Source organism: Dermochelys coriacea, chromosome 4, assembly GCF_009764565.3.
Source record: "Dermochelys coriacea isolate rDerCor1 chromosome 4, rDerCor1.pri.v4, whole genome shotgun sequence".
In the NCBI taxonomy this organism is placed as follows: Eukaryota; Metazoa; Chordata; order Testudines; family Dermochelyidae; genus Dermochelys; species Dermochelys coriacea.
Window position 1 is genome coordinate 2,324,189 of NC_050071.1, and position 13,014 is coordinate 2,337,202.

A 13,014-nucleotide genomic window follows, 5' to 3' on the forward strand; every position below is an offset into this window, starting at 1 on the left:
TCTCAGTAGTTTAGATTCTGTGTCCTACTTTCAGGTCCATCTCTAGTTAGAAATTAACTGTAGAGAGAGAATTGAATTGTAGGAAAGCTCAGAAACCTGCCTCGGATGTCACTGTTAACTGGCCTAGACACATGCGATTAAAAACAGATTTCTGTGCTCTTTACTTTCCAAAAAATCTTTCAAACCACTATTCTCCTGCTATGAAACCTGGTTTTCCAGCTTTGCTAATGATGCCCTACATTCAGCATTCTTTGCTGCTGCCAACTACAGCTGCCAGAAGAGACATCACAGCCACCAGGAGGGTTAGCAAGAGATTTCTGGTACTTGTGATGCCCAAGAGAGCTAAGGTCTCCTTGTAAACCCACACGAGCGAATGGATTCAAACGGAGAGGCAAAATAATTTGATATGGTTACATTAGAACAGATTCCTGATATAATTATTGGGGGCCGATATTATTACAAGAGCTCTAAAAGGGTTGTTTGCAAATATCTTCTGTTCTTCAAATCAGCGGCTCTCAACCTTTCCAGACTACTGAACCCCTTTCAGCCACGGGCATAGAAATCAAAACTCCTTTGTCTCTTGATTACCTGCATACCACCAGAACCTTTAAAAATTGTTTCTCCTCCCCTCCCCCCGTCAGCAGTTACCAGCTGCCTCTGCCTGAACACCTCATCGATTATTAATCTATCCCTCCCATTCTTTGTGGCTCTGATGTCTTCTTCAGTAGAGCTTAAATTTTAGACATTGTGGGTGCAGACAATCTCTCTACACTTACTGTGAGTGAGTGCCATTTGGAGAAACAGCAACAAAAAAAGATGGAGTTTATATATTCTCTAGTATTTAGATATAGGAACAGGGACTATGGGAGCTCCGGAGGGCCACGCATGCTGTTACAGAACAAGTGTTTACAGTCTGTTGAGTTACATGATCTATCTGAATTTGAATTTTACCACAGTAATTAGTATTCAGCCTCTGGCTCCACCATCAAATCCCAATTATGCAGGGTGTGCATCAAACTTCTATGTTCATAGTTCAAAAATATAACTAGGCCCTGGGTCTTCAAAGCCAAAAATCAATTTGGTGGGGGGGGGAAGTGGTGGAAATTCTGAGATGAGTTAAATGAATGGAAAGAGATTTACTTTGTTTCAAGTTAAGATCAGATTTATTTTCAATCTTTTTGGCGAGGATATTTTTTAAATTTCTGCCCAGTTATGGAGATTAATGGATAACTGTAGCTGCAGCATCAGCTATACACCACCACCACTTGCTGTTCTTGCAAGAGTGTAAATCACAAGGACAGGTCCCACATAAGCAAGTGAACCTTCTAGGAAGGAAAAACACCTGGGCAGTGCCTTGACACAAACTTGGGAACTGGCTTTTCTACCACAAGAGGCACAAGCAGAAGACAGAACAGCCTCAAGGAGAAGTTTCTGGCCTGGGGGGACCTGCCTGGTCAGAATTGTTGCTCTTGTGCTTACTGGAGTAGAACTTTGACCTTTTCCTGAAGAGCCTGACACAGTTTTTTCAGTGATGCTGTCCCAACAGGATCCAGCCTGGGGTTGCAGCAGCTGAGCTCCCTGGGAGTCTGGCTGTAAAGCTCCCAGGTGATGAGACAGAAAGGAGCTTCCTGCATAGAGGGTGAATGTTCCTGCCCAGCAAAGGAGCATTTCCAATTGTTTGTTTCTTCAGCCATTCTCACACATTTCCTGCACCCTGCCAGCACAGCGCCTGTCACACGTGGGCACAGGCTTTGCCACTTCGGCAGTTTTAGGTAACAGCACACAAAAAAAATTCATCCTGGTATGACCCCCATTGATCAGAAATCCTCTGGCAGGGACAAGGCATGCGCATGTCCCCAGAGAAGCCGAACACATACACCTGCCTTTCCTTTTAAGGTTTACAGTTACACGAGGGGACTGCCCAAGGGTACCATCTCCTTCAGTTCTGACTCCTGTTGCACAAACCTTGAGCTGCCTTCAGAGATTGCAGTACAGACAAGCCTGGTTAACCCTAATTAGTTCTTAGACTTCAGCTGTATTCAGATTTAAAACTGAGTCCTAAAGCATTAACAAAGGCCGAACCTGGAGAGAACGATGCACGTTGAAAAGAGACTAGTCAGCCCAACTCTGGCCTTAGCCTAAGCAATCAGCGGAAACTGGGGTTATGGAGCCAAACTCCTCTTTGGTAAGAACTCCAAAGATGTCAATGCAGTTACAACAGGGATGTATGTGGTCCAGCAACAATCCAGTACTGCAAGAATACTCCAGATTTCTCACTATACAAGACATGTAAAGTAAAATCCACTGACAGAGTTCCTACCTTTCCATGCTCTCACTGATTACATACATGTAGTTATGCACGTTTTCTGTCAACACACAAAGTAAGCAAGTAGAGTGACAGCTGCACATGAGCTTCATTTAACTGGTACCGCCTCTTCAGTGCTGGGATTCTGCTTTTAAATGCAATATAAGATGCTACTGGTCACACCCCAAGGAATAATGGTGCTGTCTGCCTCCTATTGTTGCCCCAAGGGTAAATGATTTATTGGTTTGCCCTTCTGAACTGTGCTACTTCTGTAGAACACAGATCAGACAGCAACCTGAAGACTGGCAACCGGTTAGTGAGCACAATATTCTGCTCTCTGGTTGAGAATGTTGGCTTAATTACGACAGTTCATTAACTCCCAAGCATAGTATGACAGTGAACGGTGTGCATGCAGGCTGAAAATGTATGTTTCCCTGCCCACCTTAGCACCATCTCCTCTATTACAAGGTCAGCGACACCAATTTCACCGATGCTTGGCCTGTGATTAGTCACAGATTATTTTCATTGAATGCCTAGTCCCCCTGCTCCTTGCCATTGTGCTGTGTTGAAGCATGGCACTTAGAAGTGAGGGTATTCCCAAACTAGTATCTTCTGGCTGCCTTGTTCTGCCTCAGGCTGGGGGGTTCTTTTGGGTTTCTTGGAAGTGAAGAGAGACAGGGATGATTAACATCAGGCAACATATCCTCACCGTGAAGAGGAGAGAACGTCCCCAGAAGCAGCCACTCCTGTGAGCTGCTCAACAGTGATAGTCTGGAGTTACTTGGTGAGCTAACATTGTGTGTGAGGGACACAAGAACAGTGATAGATACTTGAACATATTGACAACAAACCAAGAACCCAAGGACTATTTGGCAGGGCTAAATATTGTACCCAGTGGTCACTAATGCTAGAAGCTTTAAACTGTGTAGAAAATTAAATGGTTTTGCACATTACAAAAATAAAGACAAACCACATTGTTCTACACCAGTTAATGAACAGCAGTGAACTTCAGGTGAATGATCCCGCTTCCACACGAAATAGAAAAACTGGAGTGCTCTAAATACTGCCATCAATCCCAACATTATGGCTATTTGTGTACAGCAAACAGAATCCCTGAGAAGCTGCTCACACAGTTCATTTGTCAAGCAGCTCTTCCTTGGAGGATGATTATGATTGTAAGGTTCAGGTGTAAAACATTTACTCAGTTCTGCTTTACCAAGCCACAGCATTTATTCCTTGAAAACATCTGAATTCTTCTTGTTAGTGTGTCCATAGATCACGCAGAGTTATCAGGAAACGGTCCTCCAGCTGGGAAAGAGATTCCAGTCTGGGGTTTTCTTTTCCTCACTTAACATCACAGCAACAAATCACTAGTTTCTTCCTCTGGGGAAAAGAGAGAGAGAGAGACACATCAGTGGCAGTGAAGAGCACAGGAGAATGTTTCCAAATGTGGTAAATGATGTGAGATCCTTGCTATTTATCCAGCCCTAACTCTGGGCCCAAACAAAGCCTATATCCATGTGGGCATTCTGTGCCTCTCCAAGCAGTGACACTGAGCTCCAACAGCTGGAGAACATGCAAACCCATAAGGCTGGCCTTGTCTCTATGCCCCTTTGAACATCTGTGTCCTCCCACTCCCCCAACATTTGCAGGTGAATTTAGTTCACTGGTGGGTTTTACGATAGTGCTAAGTAGACAATCACTGGAGAAGGTTTCAACATTAACCTGAAAAGACAAGTTTATGTAGATTAAATTACTGTGTCAACAGAGCGCTGTCCCCAAGCCATTCTGCTCCTGGAGGAACCTCCTTTTTATTGAGCCAGAGGATTTGGAGGTTTTCCCCAAAACCAGAGCTAGGCAGTTCTTAGCCCAGACTAGCATTCCCAACCCTCTCATGTTGGAAAGGTTTTGCCAACACCTAATACACACTAGCTGTTGCTGATAAGATCACTCAAATAGTTAAGCTATTGTAAAGAAGCTAACTAAACTTGTTTACAGTTAAAATAATGTAAAGAAAGAAAAGAAGCCAGCTTACACACTGCCCACTGACTCTGTCTTGTAGGGCTTTGACTGGTCATGACTAGAGATTGGTCCAATTCAAAGCTCCATCTGTGAATGTCTGTGTTCCTGATTTGTGGGTACACAGGTCTTTGCAGCTCAAGCTCAGGTTTAAGTATGGGACTTCCAGAGAAGCTGACGACTCAGTATTCATCCAAACCTGACCAGCACCAGCTGTGGCACAGTTCATGGGAACAAACACCAAACTATTCCTGAAAAGGAGGCAAGGCCTTCCCATTTTAGTGTGTGCCTTGTGGTTCTGTAACATTTCTCAAGCTCTCAGCCACAGGAGCACTCAGTATTCCTGGGGGGATTCTGCACCACTGCGCATGCACAGAAACATGACCCCCACTGATTCTCTTTGCTTCCTCGCAGAAAAATGATTTCTGTGGGGAAGCAAAGAGAAGCTTTCCCAGTGCTCACTGTGATGAAGTGGGGATTTTCCCTTGTTATGTTGTATGTGAGCTGATGTGAGTCTTACTGTTTTCATGAATGCTGTGTGTGCCTCAGTTTCCCTGTGTATTGCACCAATATCTAGGTGGTGGGAATAAGGATGCGTGAATTTTGCAGTGGCTGCTCCAGCTGCCTGCATGGATGCCATGGCCATCCCCTTCATAAACTGAGACCCAGGAGGGGGATGTGACCAGCGACTCTTGGCCCAGAAAGCGACACAAAGGCCAGAGGAGGGGGGGCAACGGGCAGGCAGCAGCCAAGCAGCTGGAAGCGAGTCAATCTTGGGTGGCTTGGGGGAGGGCCAGAGCCTTAGCTCTGGGCTCTCCTCCCCCCAATATGGACTTGGATGAAAGTCACTGATTTCTGTGCTAACAAGTTCTGTTCTACACTGTGTTTCTGTCAACTAATAAACCTTCTGTTTTACTGGCTGGCTGAGAGTTACATCTGACTGCACAGTTGGGGTGCAGGGCCCTCTGGCTTCCCCAGGAGCCCCGGCCGGGCGGACTCACTATGGGAAGCGCACGGGGAGGAAGGGGCTGCTGAATGCTCCAAGGTCAGACCCAGGAAGGTCGAAGCTGTGGAAACTTCTTGCCCTGGTGACAATATGCTCAGAGAGAGGAGGCTCCCCCAGAGTCCAGAATGGCTTCATATGGAGTAGTTCCAGAGCATTGACCCGGTGACTCCGTGACACTCACTGCATCAGGAGCCTCCTGTACCCAGACATTCCCACACCCAGAACCCCCCCATATCCAAATCCCCACCCTCCAGAGACTCACCTCATGCATTGGGAGCCCCCCACACCCAGACCCCTCTGCTGAGCCCTAACTACCTTCACCTGGACTCCCCTGAAGAGTTCCATTCCCCCTGCACCCCCGTGCATCCAGATCCCCTCCCCCACACTGAGCTGCCCGCACCCTGATTGCTCCACATAGAACCTGGTACTCTTGAGGGAATTCTAAACCAAAATTTAAAAAGTGTGCCAAAAAATTAAAGGTTTTAAGATTCTGCAAAATTCTGCATATTTTATTTGTCAATATAATCACATCATTTTCAATTATTTTGGTAATTTATTTCAAAATACTTGTCAGCAAAGAATTGAAAATAGTGTGATGATATTGCGTTATTTTGACAAATACTGTATGCAGATTTTTGAGAATTTTAAAATAGTGTGCAGAATTTTTATTTTTTTGGCACAGAATTCCCTCAGGAATAACTCAGGGTGGTGTGCTGCCATGGTGTGCCGATTCAGCCATCGTCTCTGCGGAAGCACCTCAGGAAGCCCTTGCAACTGAGGTTTCTGGACTTCAGTGGAAAGTCACAACATATTGATTACCTTCCACAGCATAGATCTGTTTAAACCGCAGCTTGAGGAGTGTAGCGTAGCAGTTTTACCTTCTGGATCAGGTAAAGATGCTACAGAGAAATCATTTTTACTACTATAAAAAAACCTCTTCAATCAAGCTGGCTGGAGCTGCTCAGCAGACCAGCACTCCCCTGGCCACACACATGATCAGTGCATTTTACATTCGTGCTGAGCAGTGCAGTGGCCTCCAGCACCCAGGCGGCTCACTGACTATTTGATCAGACACAGAGGGTTGAGATCATCCTACATTTTTCTTCTCCAAGTAGCTTCCTAGTGACAACCCCTTCCCGGCTCTCACAGCAAGTTCACATCTCAGGAGTGCTAAACTGCTCTTTCTGGTATTTGGTTATTTCAAGGGTCACTGACCCCAACTGATCTTTGTTGTTTGATAGGCCAGGATGAGCCTAAAATGCTCCAAAACTTTACCATGGAAAGCACCATGGTTAGCACAAGGGAGACAGAGCACTAGGTTTTAGGGCGACGCTCCCAATCCCGCAGACTCTGAGCTATGCAGAGTGGTTCCCTGTCCTAGAACACGACGGCCACACTGGGTCAGACGAAAAGGTCCATCTAGTCCAGTGTCCCGTCTTCCGACAGTGGCCAATGCCAGGTGCCCCAGAGGGGATGAGCAGAACAGGTAATCATCAAGTGATCCATCCCATCATCCATTCCCAGCTTCTGTCCGTTCCCAGCTCCTGGCCTCATTCCCCAGCTCCTATTATGTTTGCTCTCTTCTCTTCCCACCAAGTCCCCGTTCCCCCACCCCCCATCCTTCTCCACAGGAAACATCCAGGTGGGAAGCCAATCCCTCCCCAGAGCTGTGGGGAAGGGTCCCCTCAACCCCACTATGGTCCTGTTCCTGGAGCCTGTGCAGGGATCTTTGGGGTCAGCCTTCGGTGGGTTCTAGATAAACCCCTCTGCTTGAATCATAGAATATCAGGGTTGGAAGGGACCTTAGGAGGTCATCTAGTCCAACCCCCTGCTCAAAGCAGGACCAATCCCCAATTTTTGCCCCCGATCCCTAAATGGCCCCCTCAAGGATTGAACTCACAACCCTGGGTTGCTGGAAGGGAGAGGGAGCTGGCAGCTGACAGTGCAGGCAAGGGGTCCGCTGTCACTCTGCTCCCCCAACACAGCTCGCAGGTCTGTCTTTGATGCTACTCACAGCTTTGCCAAGCAGCAGAGTGAGGCTGCCCCTATTCTCGGTGATGTTACTGCTGCTCACAGCTTCAGGAAGTGCCAAGCATAAGTAGCAGTGCTGGAGCCATCTGCCAGCAGCTTCAGGAAAGCAGTTCTGCACCATGCCCCGCACAGAACGCTGCTGCAAGTTTCCCTTAGGAACCGCAGGGGTACAGCCCTCATGAGCAGGAAGCAGGCCCTTAGGGTCTGCAGAAGCTGAAGGCACTTGGCAAAGGGAGCCATGGGCTCCTCCAAGTCCTGAGTTCAAGTCTGTGGCTGAATGCTTTCCTGGTAGACTGCTCTTCTTCAGGCTGTTACCAGCTCGCTAAACAACGTGACTGCACTCTGTGGCTCCCTCTGTGGAGCAGCCACTGCACATGTGAGCGCTCCGCAGCAGCTGGTCAGCCTGACACTCCTGCCACGTGTGTCCACACCAACAGATCTGGTTCCAAAGGTACCTGAGAACGGGGAGTGTGCACTTTTCCAGCACAGCTCCCGAAGGACAAGCCCAGCCTGGCAGCTTTCAGGCCACTGTGCGGTTTGCCGAGTAGGGACACACGACTGGCACTGCAGACCCCAAGGGAGCTCCAGTTCCCAGCCAGGCAGTAATTCTGTCAGGGACTTCAATGATCAAGTCAGGTTCCTTGTTTACAGGAGCAGGCTCTCTCTGAGTGAAGTTTTCAGGAGGACACCATGCATTTGTCTGGGGTTAAAATGCAGAAGGGTTTGCACAGCAGCAAGCCCTCTCTTAGCAGTGACAAAGGGAGTGTGAAGGCCTGATTCTCCCCACTTTCCTAAGCTGGTGGCGTTTCACATCTGCTCTGCATTGCTGTAAGTGGCTGCACCAAAGGCAGGGCAGGGTAAATCGGCCCCGGTCTCTCCCCTCCCAAGATAGCTTCTAGGACTCCATTACACTAGGGGAGCTGTGCGTCCCGCCTAGTGAGAAACTGCTACTTCCTTTTTCCACCTCACCCGTTGGCAATAGATGGCCAGAGCCAGCACGCACAGTGTAGGACTTCTCAGCTGTAAGATGGCTGTTGCAGTCCCCGCAGGCCAGACCGTCCCCTAGTCGCCCACCAGGAACAGGAGCCAGCACTTTGCTCTGGGTAGCGAAGTGTCATATCCGGCAGTACACCCAGAGGAACGGGGAGAAGAGCTTTCAAAAGCATCTAGGTCTCATCACAAGGCAACAGTGTTTTTTCCTCTCCAGAAAGCCTCAGTGAATTTTAAGAGCTTCCAGTCAATATCCAGCTGATCCCTAGCCTGTCCCTGTCAGACACAATACTCGGGCACACTACGGGGACTGAACCCATCCAGTCTTCTGTGCAGTCCCTGCAGGGGCTGATGGGAATCTGTTAGAGTCTGCCTCCTAGGAACACATAAGGAAACCACATTCAGTGACAGGTTTCAGAGTAGCAGCCGTGTTAGTCTGTATTCGCAAAAAGAAAAGGAGTACTTGTGGCACCTTAGAGACTAACAAATTTATTAGAGCATAAGCTTTCGTGAGCTACAGCTCACTTCATCGGATGCATTTGCTAATCATCCAATGAAGTGAGCTGTAGCTCACGAAAGCTTATGCTCTAATAAATTTGTTAGTCTCTAAGGTGCCACAAGTACTCCTTTTCTTTTTGCACATTCAGTGAGAGGCAGTTCCCAGCAGATTAAACAAACCAGCACCTGGAGGAGTCTGAATAGGTCTTTGTGGGGGAAATGCAGAACTGCAGGGGATCTCTGAGCAGGAAAGGGTTCCTCCTGCTCTTCAAACTTCGCCAGGCAGCCCATCCTCCCAGCGAACACACATTTTGCTATTAGCTTTCCTGTCCTGGCACCACCTTCTACCAATCAGAGCAGCATAGTTACCACAGTGGGATCAGTAAAGGGCAATGTTACTAGACACTAAACTGGGTTTGGGCACATGCAACCGAATAGGTGAGCCAAGCGGACCAGTTCACATAAGACGACCTGACTCTAGTGCCAAAGAGCAATGCTTACAGCTTCTGAAAGACTTCTGTCTCTCCCCATCTCCCTCCCCCAGCATGATTTGCTACAGTACTTGCTCCATGGGGGAAATCTGACAGCAGCACAGGGGCTAACGTAAGGCACTCCACACCAGTTAAATCCCACACAGTGGCTACACTGGGGGGCCACTGGCAGTGCAGCCTAATAGGGATTCCTACATATCCCCTACAAACCAGAAAGGGTCTCCAAGACGGCTCCACAAGTTCCAACAGCAGTGGGGTAAGGGCACAGATCTGTAGTGTTTACACAGCTCCAATGGCTGCGATACCCTGCTCCACCGGCCAAGAGATGCTATAACTGTGCTCTGGATATCACCTCTCCTGACACTCTGCTCACCACCAGCGCACAGCCAGAGCACCCAGGCAGTATGTGGGCAGAGGAGACTTAAATACTGAATGCACCAGCTAGTGTAATCAGCCATGGGCAATGGCAGCATGCCTGCAGCTCAGATGACCATGTGCGAGACGCATTCGGAAGGATTCTCAGGAAGGGTGTAGTTCTGCTCTGATCAGTGGCTTGTGGGGCTTCCCGTTCACTGTGCTTCGAAGTGTCTGCCCCAAATGCTCAGCGTCTGAGCACTGTGGTGGTAGCCAACCACCAGCCCTGCAGAGGAGCGAAAGCCACATGCTCTGCCTGGTAAACCATCGTTAGCACCAGAGACCCACAATCGGAAGGGTTAGACAGGTGTGTGTGAGGCACAAGCAGGAAGAGAACCCATCTCACTCAGCCAGAGGTAAAGACTCATTTGCCACGGACGTCTGGGGACACGTGTCTGACCAATAGGTGGCGCTTTTGAAGTTGCTTTTCTCAGCACATCTGCATGCCGAGGAGGAGGAGAGGAGCGGTAAGAAGCCCAAGAGTTGTCTGCCTTAAAAGGTGACTGACAGAGCCCTTTGGAGGGAGTGGAGTCAGTCATAGTAAGCCGGCTGTGGTAGTGTTCTCCCCTATGTTAGCCCATGTAAGATGGGTCCCATACCCTTCTGTGATGGGGTAGTAGCACCTAGTGGTCAGTCTACCCCATCCCCTGGGATGGCCCTTTAAGGGTCTGGAAGGGTCCAGCACATACAGAGACCTAACCAACTAAAATCTTCTTCTGCCCTCGAGTTGTGCCCCACCCCCACTGACTTGGCTTCCCCTGGATGGGACAAGGTGGCTCCTGCGTCAGCTCTGCCCTCCCCTCCCAGAAGCAAGGAGAGAACTGGGAGGGAAGAAAGAGAGCTGCCTTTTTCAGAGAGGCTACTGCCCCCTGCCATCCATGAACAATGTACTGCCCAGCAGCTTCCTCCATACTTCTAGCCAGTCTCCTGGCAGCTCCAGTCCTTGCAGGGACAGGGAAGACAGGGGAAGTCAGCATTCACTGGGAGAGGGCAGCCAATGTTAGCAGTGTGGAGGAGTGGATGGCCAGTATTCACTGGATGGGGGTGGGGAGCGGCACAGTGCATTCACTGCAATGGGGTGTGGCATCAATATTAACTGAGCCTGGATGGGGCAAAGACATGACTTGGAGGTGGGGGGGGGGGGAGGAAGAGTGCTTGTCTCTTAGAAGGACACTGTAGATATTAACTCAGCTGCAATCAGTCATGTAATGAGGTTGGGCTTAGAGCCAGTGAACACTGATACTCATAAAAGCAGTTTTGTAATGCCAGCCAGGAGACGGGATTTCTGTTCTGCAAAAAAACTGAGTTTGAGAGAAAATATCATCCCGAATCAGGACAAAAAGCCACAAAACTTGAATTTTTTGTGGGGATGAAATTCCTAAACTTTTTGCTTTGGAAATACTGACACATTCCCTCAGTGGCACTACTTCAGTGTTTCCAAAACAAAATGTGCTCCCTGGAATCGCCTGCTCTGCGGTAGCACGAGGAGCTGCAGTCTGGGAAGCCCACCAGGTGAGCTGTGGAGAACAAGGGAGCCCCAGTGGCAGTCTGCCTGCCTGGTGCCCAGCACAAGTGTTGGTGGAATCAGCCTGTTCCTGCGGCACATTCCGATCCCACCAAACCAGCCCTTTCAGACGGAATGGCCAGCCAGCACGAGGTGTTTGGTGGGGACCAGTAGTGAATGGAGGATTCATCTCGTAAGAGAGCAGGTTTCAGAGTAGCAGCCGTCTTAGTCTGTATTCGCAAAAAGAAAAGGAGTACTTGTGGCACCTTAGAGACTAACACATTTATTTGCTTTCGTGAGCTACAGATGCATCCGATGAAGTGAGCTGTAGCTCACGAAAGCTTATGCTCAAATAAATTTGTTAGTCTCTAAGGTGCCACAAGTACTCCTTTTCTTTTTGTAAGAGAGCAGGTGGAACTGGGAAGGGCAGGGGCATCTTCCTAGCCCCATACCAGTGAGTGTTGTTTGAATGGGAAGGGTTAGGATAACGTCCTCGCTCTACACCATCATGAATTTAGGAGAGGATTCAAAGTAACAGATCTGACTGATATTTAAAGAACTTCAGTTCAAGATTTACAGACTATTCCTCTTACAAATGCCACAGAAAGCAGGATACATACAGACAGTGTGTGGGTTTGTGCAGCACCAGCACGTCAGGGACTTAAAACACGTAGCTGATTGGTCAGCTGCAGTTCAGTTGCTCCTAAATTCAACCTGCTATAGACCAAGCATCATGTGTCAACTATAACCTAGCACATGCCAGCCCAGAGCTGAACTATCCTCTTATTCCAGCTCAACCTTCGATATGTGAAATCCACTAGCGAGTGAATTAGGTTCACGTATATTTACAACCTCATAGTTAAAAAATGCATCTGCAGTTAACTGTCCAGGACAGTAATTTTGTTACTGGAATTCATACCATGTGAAACTCTCTCTATTATCATCCCTCCACCAAATTGTGGGAGGAACATTTGTGCCATAGATTGCTACGGTGAAGAGGAGCCAGATCCCACTGGCCTGCTCTACCGGTCTGCTTTTAAAGTGATAAGATAGCTACATGCACGCTGTCAAACCCCACTGAAACATATGACTGATGCAACCGCAAACACTCACCTGTATGGGAACAACTCCAGGAAGCTCCACAACAGCAAGTCTCAATTGACTTTTCTTCAGTTACATCTGAATGAAAAAGTACTGAGAACATTTTTACATTCATCAATTGGTCCAAATAGGTGCACAGCAGGTAATCAAAGGGTCAGTAGAATTTCAATCTCAGTGTTTCAATCTCCAGCCATTAATGCTGCCATCTGATTGCTGCAAGACTATTGTTTCACATCACATCTGGTCATCAGTGACCTTCAGATTGCACTGTACACTTAAGTTCTCAAGGGTATCTCAGGAGAGACACACTTAGCTGTGTTCCCACTTCAAATAGTTCAGCGTTCCAAAGTCTGGTCTCGCTGTAAAGGCAGGACTCCAAACCCAAGAGAGACAGTAGCGCTACAGATCCTTCAGCCACACCACGGTTTCACACGCCGCCCGATACAAAACCTTTAGCACTAGCATTGTCATTCATCTGGAGGAGAGAAGGACAAAGAAACTGTCACGTAGCAGCAGTCTTTCATGGCTTATAGTGTTCATCATGAACAGATTAATACACATTCTGTTTTCTTCCAGTTGCCAAATATGGTGAGTACTCAGTCTAAATAAACTCTTTTTCAGAAAAGACAGTGCTTCTTTTGTCATGGGTTTGCTG

The 13,014-nt window shown here is 48.1% G+C and overlaps 1 protein-coding gene across 6 annotated transcripts in view; it reads right to left on the minus strand.

The window, feature by feature from the left end:
- Positions 1 to 1,144: 1,144 nt before the first annotated feature.
- Positions 1,145 to 13,014, minus strand: part of MFHAS1 (multifunctional ROCO family signaling regulator 1) — a 133,412-nt gene continuing 121,542 nt past the window's right edge. For 3 of the 6 annotated variants that reach the window (XR_005292399.2, XM_043513839.1, XM_038398222.2), the window contains one exon: positions 1,145 to 3,688. Coding sequence is in view for 4 of the 6 variants with exons in the window: in XM_043513839.1 (XP_043369774.1) it covers positions 3,660 to 3,688 (29 nt within the window). In the remaining 2 variants the exon portion in view is untranslated. Of the gene's footprint in view, positions 3,689 to 12,371; positions 12,835 to 13,014 lie in introns of those variants that run through there. The other 3 variants (XR_006281086.1, XM_043513836.1, XM_043513837.1) reach the window with 1 other exon arrangement.